Source organism: Aulonocara sp. 'chitande type north' Nkhata Bay, linkage group LG23 (genome assembly GCF_057382095.1).
Source record: "Aulonocara sp. 'chitande type north' Nkhata Bay isolate Kocher_YH1m ecotype deep benthic linkage group LG23, A_spYH_male_GT1.1, whole genome shotgun sequence".
NCBI lineage: Eukaryota > Metazoa > Chordata > Actinopteri > Cichliformes > Cichlidae > Aulonocara > Aulonocara sp. 'chitande type north' Nkhata Bay.
In genome coordinates, this window is record NC_141365.1 from 8,724,244 (window position 1) to 8,734,495 (window position 10,252).

A 10,252-nucleotide genomic window follows, 5' to 3' on the forward strand; every position below is an offset into this window, starting at 1 on the left:
AGGAGGTTACACAGGTATAGGACATGTTTTATAAGATACGTTTGAGAATTATTTTTAAAGTAAACTTTGTTTATTTCCTCCCTTACTGTTAAATATTAAGTGTTATCTGTGATCTACGAAGTGGTCTGAATCGGGTCACTTGAGATTGATTGCTTTTGTCTCCACCCATTTAGCTGGGGGAAATCCTCATTCGAGTAAAAGTTCTCAGTGAGGAAGCACCAGCTTGTCACTTTTGTGGTTATTTCTCCCCTGCAGGTATGCTTACAGTGTTGAGTGTTACTAAAATGAGTTATGGAGGGAAAAAAAGGTGCATGTTAATACTATTCCAAGTATGAAAAGAATATGTATATTAGTTAGAAAGTTTTGCAATGTGTGAGCAAACTCCCAGCAATGGGTTAAATACAGCCTGTGATAGAGCTGTAATGTACGAGTGTAAACCCATTAATCTAGTTAATTCTAAATTGTTTATATATTTGAGATATATCATTTGAGTAAAAGTTTTCAGTGAGGAAACACCCGCTTGTTACATTTGGGATCATTCAGGGGTGTAACATGAGACCCAAGCTTTTTACTCTCAGATTCCACAGAGGGTGGGTCAAGAGTGTCATGGGGGTAGGAATCTGAAAGAAGCCTTTCTTGGCAAAGAATACAGAAAGAAGTGAGTTCTCGCCAGAAATGAGGCAACTGTTGTTAGCTGGCTCTATATAAATGAAATAAAATTAAAATGATTTGAACTGGAAGCTAACTGACAAAACAAGCAGAAGCTGGATTTAGTTTGGGAGGAAAAAGGAAGAAAAAAAGAAGAAAATTAATTATATCTGGAAACTGTGTGCGAGCGTGGGAACACAGAAAACAGAGATCTCAAGCGGGCAGGTCCCAAGGATTTAGGATAGGGTAAGACAAATGGGACCTGTGGAGAGTGCCAAGCCAGACAGGAGTTTGGCAACATAGATAAATTCCTTGTGGAGACTGGTCATGTGGCCAATGGTGGAGGCTGAGATGGTTGTATCATTTGCAGGGGTAGATGATTTATACATGAATGAGACACAAGTGAGAATAATCCAAATAATTCCAAAGGAGCAAGTAAAAGTAATGCAAGATACTCAGGAACTAACCAAAACATGGAGACTAGACTTTCACTGGACATAGAGGCAGGTAATCAGGCATTAACAGAAAGACAAGAGGGAGCTGAAATCACTGCAAACAATAAAAATCAAGACATAAACCAGAACACACAATCTTAAAATCAGACTCATCACTTAAATATCCATCAAGGAAAACAGAAACAGATTCAATTATATCAAAAGAAATAACACAAAACTGCTGGAAAAACTAGATGAATCAAAACAGGAATCCAGATTTCCAATAAAAAAGAATCAAAACTACAGATACTAGGGAAAAAACACTCAAAACTCAAACACCACAAAATAGCCAAGGACTGAAACATTGGGGGCATTTGAATACTGCAAAGTCTGTTTGCCAAATTTCAGAGAGCTAAAGATAAAAAAGAACATAAGGTTGGTAATCTGCTTGTCAAGGGTTCGAATCTGCAGCATGTTTACTTACAAAAGAAAGAGAGAAGCCAAAGCATAGATACTGAGTCAAACCTATCAATGCCTCCAAACACAAAAATCGATTGGTCTGATAAGGAAATGCTGACATTTGTGTTTCAAAGCAAATACTTTATAAAAATGTGCAGAAGCCCCTGGTCACGTAGAGTGTTTGGAGTGCCTGTGTCTCACTCTTCATATGTTTAGATTTTCGCCTTTCTTCAACATGAAAACAAACATGATGAAAAGACATTTTATGTGGTTTATAGACTGCCTGTGCAAATTAGATCAATATTCAGATTGATTCTTGCCTGAACTTTTAGGTAAGTGTTATTTTCATGTAAGATATATTTTAAGTGTACAAAGAGCAGGTAAGGTCAAACTACTGTTTTTGCTTTTCAAACTATTTTTTAAAGACACTTATTGAACTTATTGATCAACAAGAACTCTCTCGTAATATCTTTCCTGACATTTATCCCCCTCGTTTTCAGGACCTATATTTTAAGTTATATTTTAATCAAGGTATTCCATTTACACGGCACACAGTTTTGCATTCTTCTTTACATTCTTAATGGTTCTAAATAGCGTCATAAAAGCAATGCAGAAACGATCTTCTTAAGAGTATTTCTTAACTTATTGACTTGTTTTGGGACTTTTGAGCTGATCAATCATCCGCCTTTCATGTTTGCGTGTTTGTTAAAATCTGACTGAGTATTTAAACTGGAGGACAGGATCACTCATTTCATCTCGCTCTATACAGAAGAGGTAAGGCTGACACAGGGCTCGTGTTTATGGTAATATGACTTTTAAATGCAATCGGTTACAGACTGTAAGATATGCTCTAAGACGTACGGCTTCATTATCTGTGTAATCTATCTGTAACAGGAGTTATCTGACTTTCGTAAAATTTTAAATGTGTAGAGTTACATGAATATTACGGCAAGTAAATGTGCAACTGTATAAGCAATGCAATACATGTTGCAATGGAAACAACCAATAAGGTTTCCCTTTTTCTTTACAAAAGCTTTCGGTATTGAGTTTCACTGCAACTTTGTCTCTTCCTGTACGATATCGTACTATACGGTGTCTTGTTTAACTTTAATTTTCCCTTTTTTCTCCTTTGATAAATATTTTTCTCCTGTTGCAGATCCATCATGGTTCACAAAGTAGCAGTGATCGGGGCAGGACCCTGTGGTCTGACCAGCGTAAAGGCTTGTCTGGATGAGGGCATGGAGCCAACCTGCTTTGAAAGCAGTGATGACATGGGCGGACTGTGGAAATTCAAGGCAAGACTTTAGTCTAGAGAAAGATTCACTACTGACTGTGACTATTTTTCATATAAAATTTAATGTACAATTTTAAACTATTATTTCTTAACATCTGTTGTCTGGAACGTCTTCTCTGCAGGAAGTGTCAGAACCAAACAGAGCTAGTATCTATCGTTCCCTTACTATCAATGTGTGGAAGGAGATGATGTGCTACAGTGACTACCCAATCCCTGCAGACTACCCCAACTACATGCACCACTCTAAAATCTTGAACTACTTCAGAATGTATGCAGACCACTTTAAACTACTGCAATACATTCGCTTCCAGGTAGCAAGATAGAAAGAAGAGCGATCAATTTTATTATACCCTATATTAATATTTATATGTATAAACTGACCTGCTATTATATTTATTGTATCTTAGACCAAAGTCAAGAGTGTGAAACAGAGACCGGACTTTTCTCGCACTGGTCAGTGGGATGTGGTGACTGAGACTAGAGATGGATACGAGGAGAACCACATTTTTGATGCCATTATCTGCTGCACTGGTCACTTCAACTATCCTAACCTGCCACTCAAAGACTTCCCAGGTGAGTGAATATCTGTACCACCACATGATAAATGTTAAAACATGACTGTATAAAAATTCCACTCTGTTGTCTGAAAGGAATTGAGACATTTGAAGGAAAATACTCCCATAGCTGGGACTACAAGGGGCCTGAAGACATGCATGGGAAGAGAGTTGTGGTCATCGGCATCGGCAACTCAGGAGGTGACATCGCGGTGGAGGGCAGCAGAGTTGCAGAGCAGGTTGGTAGTGCTCTCTAAGTGCTCAGCTTTCTTCCTAACATTTTAGTGTCCCTTTTTTTGTCTGATAGTGTGCCAATTTGATGTGCCTTTTGCATCCTCATTCCTCAAGCTTTACCTCCTAAAATAAAGAGTACAAGGATGCCCTTCATCCCGTGAGATAAGACAATTTCACGTTAGTGTTACTTCTTTCTTTCTGTGTCTTGTCTTACAGATGTATCTGAGCACTCGTAGTGGTGCTTGGGTCATTCGTCAGGTTTCTGACAATGGTCTTCCAGTGGACAGGTTCAACACACGCTTTGTCCATATCATGTTCAGGCTGTTGCCAATGAGATTTCTCAACTGGCTTGGTGAGAAAAAGCTCAACTCCATGTATGATCACGCCATGTATGGCCTCAAACCCAAACACAGGTGGGATATGTAAATTCTTCCCTAACGCCACGGTTTCGCTGAATGCAATCTATCACATATAAGCTGATTGTCTCATCTTGTTTGCTAAACTGTTCACCATACCAAAATTGTCCATAGACTGTGTATCTGCTATGAAGTGAACACTATTTAAATCATAATTTGTCTATTGGGCATGTGGGCAATCGTGGCTCAAGAGTTGGGAGTTTGCCTCGTAATCGGAAGGCTGCCGGTTCGAGACCCGGCTTGGACAGTCTCGGTCGTTGTGTCCTTGGGCAAGATACTTCACCCGTTGCCTACTGGTGGTGGTCAGAGGGCCCGGTGGCGCCAGTGTCCGGCAGCCTCGCCTCTGTCAGTGCGCCCCAGGGTGGCTGTAGCTACAATGTAGCTTGCCATCACCAGTGGGTGAATGTGTGTATGAATGGGTGAATGACTGGATGTGTAAAGCGCTTTGGGGTCCTTAGGGACTAGTAAAGCGCTATATAAATGCAGGGCATTTACCATTTGTTAGTAGTTATCAGAATATATTATTATATATGAATTTTACATGTCTGTCTTTCCTCTGCTGCCCTCACCTCATCAGGCTCTTCAGCCAGATCCCAGTGATCAATGACGATCTGCCCTTCCGGATTTTGTCTGGGTCGGTCATCGTCAAACCAAACATAAAAGAGATCCGTGGTTCCACTGTGGTGTTTGATGATGGCAGTACTGCAGAAAATGTCAGAGAACCAAATTATCTGATGTGCTTTAAATATTCCAGTTCTTAATGTCATTAAAAACAATTTCAGCTCTTCTTTCTTGTCCTCTTTATTACAGGTGGACCTGATTGTGTTTGCCACAGGATATAACTACGATTTCCCCTACTTGCCAAAAAATGCCATATACAAGTCTGGGCACCGTATTGGACTGTACAAACATGTTTTTCCTCCAATCCTAGAGCAGCCTACCCTAGCTATTGTGGGTTTTATCCATTCTGACGGAGCCATCATGCCTCAAGCTGAAATGCAGGCCCGTTTTGTCACTCGTGTCTTCAAAGGTAAGGAATTTCCAATAAAAGAAAATTTAAAAACTGAGGTGAAATAAAATCTTTTACAGTAAAATATCAAATACATTGCATTTTACTAATGATTGACGCTGTGTTGTCTTCGTAGCGCTTGTTAAAAATAACACAGCATCCACTTATGCTTTGCGAGCTACCGCTCCAAACATTTTATTAACATCCTTATACCACACCACAGACCAGTCTTCTTTTATGCGCTCTCCCTGGAGGCATTCATAACCTCCTCAATACAGGTTCTGAAACAACTTCACTTTTCTTCACAGTTTCATGTCCATCTAGTAGTTTCAAATCAGACACCGTCTCTGCATGTGACACATCAACATTTTCATCTTCCTCACCACATTGTTCCTCCTGAAATGTCTCTTTAGTCTTCAGTAAGTTGCGATGGTTCCTTCTGAGCACATGATCTTCTTCAGTTCTTACGTTCTTACATATGATCTTGGACCTGCTTCCTGAAGAACAATGGCTTTCCTGTTCCATGCATTCTGATCTTGGATTCTCACTACATCATCCTTTGCAAGCAATCCAAGTGCTCTTGTTCCCTTGTCATATTGCTGTTTTTGTTTCCATTTCAGATGCTCTTGCTTTTTATAATTTCTTCACTCTGCTTGCTCTCTGCATAGCAGGGCAAAGTTGTGTGTAGCTTACGACTCGTCAGCAGTTCTGCAGGGGATAAACCACAGTCAAGAGGAGCAGCCCTGTAGCTCAGCAGAGCTAAATAAGGATCTGATTGACTGTCTGTAGCCTTCTTCAGAAGCTGCTTGATGATATGCACTCCTTTTTCAGCCTGTGGATGTTGAGGACTTGATGTGACATGTTTAAAGCCACATTCTCTTGCGAAATTCTGCCATTCTTTGCAATTATAGCAAGGACCATTGTCACAAATGACAGTTTCTGGTATTCCATGCCTGGCAAAGATGGACTTCACATGTGTGATCACATTATTAGCAGTTGTACTTGTAAGTAGAGCAATCTCAGGAAAGTTAGAGTAATAATCTATAACCAACAGATAGTCTTTCCCATTAAAATGAAATAAATCTGTTCCTACTTTCCTCCACGGTGCTGTAGGACGTTCAGGAATCATCATGGGTTCTCTTGCCTGTCTGCTCTGAAACTTCTTACATGTTTCACACTTTCCGATCATGTTCTCAATGTCTTTATTAATACCAGGCTAGTACACAGTATCTCTAGCCGTCCTTTTACACTTTTCTATTCCCAGGTGTCCCTCATGTATTCTTTGAAGTATCACCTGTCTCAGACTATGTGGTATCACGATCCTATTGCCTCTCAACAGCAGTCCATTTACCACGCTAAGCTCTGATCTAACATGATAATACTTTGAACAGGACTCTTTGGGTCAGTCTCCTTGGATATTTTCCATCACTGTTTGCAGCTCCCTGTCTGCAGCTGTCTCCTCACATACTTGTTTTATCTTTGCGTCAGAAACTGGCAGAGACTCCACTATCATATTAACATGATCATCTACTTCTTTCTCAGTGGAGCTTGCGTGACACACCTGTGATGCTCGTGACAGTGCATCTGCTAAAGCTAAATACTTGCCTGGTGTGTATATCAAGTCAAAACTATACCTCTGCAGTTTCATCATGAGACGCTGAATCCTCAGCGACATCTCATTCAGATTTTTCTTAATGACTGACACAAGAGGACAATGATCTGTCTCAACTGTAAAGGTAGAAAGACCATAAACATAACAGTGAAAAATATCAAGTCTATATGCCAGCCCAAGACATTCTTTCTCAATCTGAGCATATTTGGTTTCAGCCTTAGTCATGGATCTAGAAGCATAAGCAATTGGTTTCCAGCTCCCCTCTTCAGCTTGAAGTAAAACAGCTCCAAGCCCATCCTTTGAGGCATCTGTTGAGATTTTCAGACTCTTAGTTGGATCATAATATGCAAGCACTGGGCGTGCTGTCAGTGTGGTCTTTAAATCATTCCATTCTTGTTCATGCCTCGCTGTCCATTTAAATTCCATGGAATCACGAAGTAACTCCCTTAGTGCTGATGTTCTCACTGACAAGTTAGGTATGAATTTTCCAACAAAGTTGATCATTCCCATCACTCTGAGCACACCTCTCTTATCTGTTGGGTGTGGTATGGTTGCAATGGCTTTTATTTTTCTTTCATCTGGCTCAAGACCTCCAGCAGAGAATTTGTCTCCCAAAAATGTTATTTCCTTTACACCAAAATGACAATGCTTCCGGTGGCTTCAAATTTCCATCTCAAACAGAACTTTGAACTGCTATCGCTTCCACACTCTCGCTTTTACTCCTGGTACTATTTCTTGTCTTCATAGGGCTTGTTAAAAATAACACAGCATCCACTTATGCTTTGCGAGCTACCGCTCCAAAACATTTTATTAACATCCTTATGCCACGCCACAGACTAGTCTTCTTTTATGTGCTACCCCTGGAGGCATTCATGAGCTTTCTTAAATACAGTGCCCCCTGCTGGTAAACCTTATCATTACATCAACATCTATGTGTTGGTATAACTTTAATGTGGGAATATGCTTTTGTTTGTATGATTTGGCACCCTCTTGTGGCCACAGTTGGTACTTGGGAAGTTGTTATGCCCAGCTAGTTTGCTACAAGTGCTCAGTGGAGGTGAAACTTTTGCCCACGCATGCCTGTAAGTTTTCATTACATACTATAACCTTAACTATCTGATTTGTGATGCATGTGTAATGTGCATATACTGAGTTACTATTTCAGCTGTGTGGTCATTACTCATTTGTAAAGCTACTTGTGTGCTAGCGACTGTATATTAGCATGTGTTTGCTAACTTGCTATGATCAATAATGCTAGTTAACTGAAGGTGATGTTTATGTTTAATTTAGGCAACCTTAAGATTTATGTTTTTTGCTGGTTGTCATGAAAACTAAGTTTCAATTAGTACATTATGTATGTTCAGTGAATGAGAAGGTAATTATCTGTTTTGTGTTTATTTAGTTTTACAAAAAGAAAAGAGAAAGGAGAGTAATGAAAATGGATAAAGGATACCATGTATAAGAAGCCTCAGTAACATGGCCTGTAAACTGGAGATGCAGATCGAAGTAAAGAAGAATCTCAGTTCAAAGCATTCTCTTCTTCTCATTCTGTTCACTGTCTGTCAAACTGGATAAGCTAAATCACGCCCACATCTAGTGAGGACAGAACAATCTACATATCAACACAGTCACTATCTTTACTCTTGCTTTCTCTCTTTTGCTCTTCAGGACATAAGAAACTGCCCTCAAACCAGGCCATGATCAAAGCTGTTGAGAATGACACCAAGAAGATTGCAAAAAAGTATTTAAAAACTAATTTTCCCCTCTTAAATTTAGTAATAATAAGAATATTTTTTTGCAAATCATTTACCAAAAAAGTGAAGAAATCATTTAAACCTTTCAACCCTTCCTTGTTTAAAACTAGGTGTGTGGATCTAATATTCTATTGGTTAACTTATTTGTTTTTTGACTTATCCTCTTTACAGCTACGTTGTGTCAAAGTTAACACCTCTGCAGGTGGACTTTGTTGAGCACATGGACGACTTAGCAAAGGACATTGGAGTGCAACCAAATCTCCTCTGGCTCTTCCTCACAGACTTCCCTCTATTTAAGAAAGTTCTGTGGGGGCCTGTTACAGCCTACCAGTACCGGTTGATGGGACCAGGAAAATGGGAGGGGGCACGCAAGGCAATCTTCACTCAGTATGACCGCATGTACCAACCTCTAAAAACTAGACAGGTCTGAAAAAAGCGTTTATTTTGCATACTCTGAGTTTTGCTGTATGCACCGGTCAGCCAATCAAAGATGCATTCTTATAATCTTTTCATATGTCTCCTCCAGCTGAATGCACAACAGAGTTCAACGACAGGTTTCCTGATCAAGCTTAGCTTGACATTCATGGCTGGAGGAGCTGCAATCTACTACATCCACCGCAACCCAACCACCATCTCCACCCTCGTGTCCAAGCTGCGTCCAAAATCAGTCTGATTGAATGAGAAACCCAGCACCAGTATCTCATCTTGCACCTCCTTTGATACTTAGGGTTTCAAAATAATTTGAGAAATAACAGTGAAGCTATTAAGAGACAATACCAGTCACTAATTCCCATAGTTAGTAACACCACACTGAAAACAATGACAGAGGCTTGACTTGGATTTGACATGTTGCATAAAATACCATTATAAGAAGATCTGTTAATGTCATATACTGACTCATTTAAGTACTGTAACCATTTCTAGGGTAACATATAATTAGGATCCTATGATTACTTATTTCTTTGATATGCTAAGAGGTTATACACTGTAAGATATTACAGCAGATTATCATGTTTTCTGTCAGCAGTATATTACATTATTAAAGACTTTAAAAGCTGTACTGAATAATTTATAAATATTCAGTATGTGCTCCGAATTGTTTGTTTTATTTATTAATTTATACGTTCTGTTTTTGATGTCTCTTGGCCTGTTGTATGAGGTTTAACAATATCAGTCTCTGTGAATCTGTTCACTTAACTTCTTATCAAATACAAGGTCAAGGGGTCATCGACACACTTGGTGTATGTGAGACAATGAAATAAGATAAACTTCTGTCAGTGCGTCCCAGGGTGGCTGTGGCTACAATGTAGCTTGCCATCACCAGTGTGTGAATGTGTGTGTGAATGGGTGGATGACTGGATGTGTAAAGCGCTTTGGGGTCAATAGGGACTAGTAAGGCGCTATACAAATATCGCGATGGGCGTAGCTCAAGAGTTGGGAGTTCGCCTTGTAATTGGGAGGCTGCCGGTTTGAGCCCCGGCTTGGACAGTCGCTGTGTCCTTGGGCAAGACACTTCACCCGTTGCCTACTGGTGGTGGTCAGAGGGCCTGGCGGTGCCAGTGTCCGGCAGCCTCGCCTCTGTCAGTGTGCCCCAGGGTGGCTGTGGCTACAATGTAGCTTGCCATCACCAGTGTGTGAATGGGTGGATGACTGGATTTGTAAAGCGCTTTGGGGTCCCTAGGGACTAGTAAAGCGCTATACAAATACTTACCATTTACCATATAAAAGATGTGGTCAAATCATTGTAATTTTGTCATTAAACTACCTCAGAGCTGTTTGACTGAGAGAAGGCAAAAATACTTTTAACTAATATTTAACTAATATTGATGACCTTTATT

At 40.0% G+C, this 10,252-nt stretch overlaps 1 protein-coding gene across 5 annotated transcripts in view; it reads left to right on the forward strand.

Annotated features, from left to right (window-relative positions):
- The window catches only part of LOC147301159 (flavin-containing monooxygenase 5-like), a 14,585-nt gene extending 5,063 nt beyond the window's left edge, over positions 1-9,522 (forward strand). The window contains exons 1-11 of one of the 5 annotated variants that reach the window (XM_086282087.1): positions 195-255; positions 2,698-2,836; positions 2,958-3,146; positions 3,243-3,408; positions 3,486-3,628; positions 3,840-4,036; positions 4,617-4,752; positions 4,850-5,069; positions 8,329-8,401; positions 8,586-8,838; positions 8,941-9,522. In XM_086282087.1, coding sequence (XP_086138213.1) covers positions 2,705-2,836; positions 2,958-3,146; positions 3,243-3,408; positions 3,486-3,628; positions 3,840-4,036; positions 4,617-4,752; positions 4,850-5,069; positions 8,329-8,401; positions 8,586-8,838; positions 8,941-9,087 — 1,656 coding nt within the window. In that variant the 5' untranslated portion in view covers positions 195-255; positions 2,698-2,704 and the 3' untranslated portion in view covers positions 9,088-9,522. Of the gene's footprint in view, positions 1-194; positions 256-1,430; positions 1,518-1,721; positions 1,874-1,958; positions 2,316-2,697; positions 2,837-2,957; positions 3,147-3,242; positions 3,409-3,485; positions 3,629-3,839; positions 4,037-4,616; positions 4,753-4,849; positions 5,070-8,328; positions 8,402-8,585; positions 8,839-8,940 lie in introns of those variants that run through there. The other 4 variants (XM_086282086.1, XM_086282089.1, XM_086282088.1 and 1 more) reach the window with 4 other exon arrangements.
- The last annotated feature ends 730 nt before the right edge of the window (positions 9,523-10,252 follow it).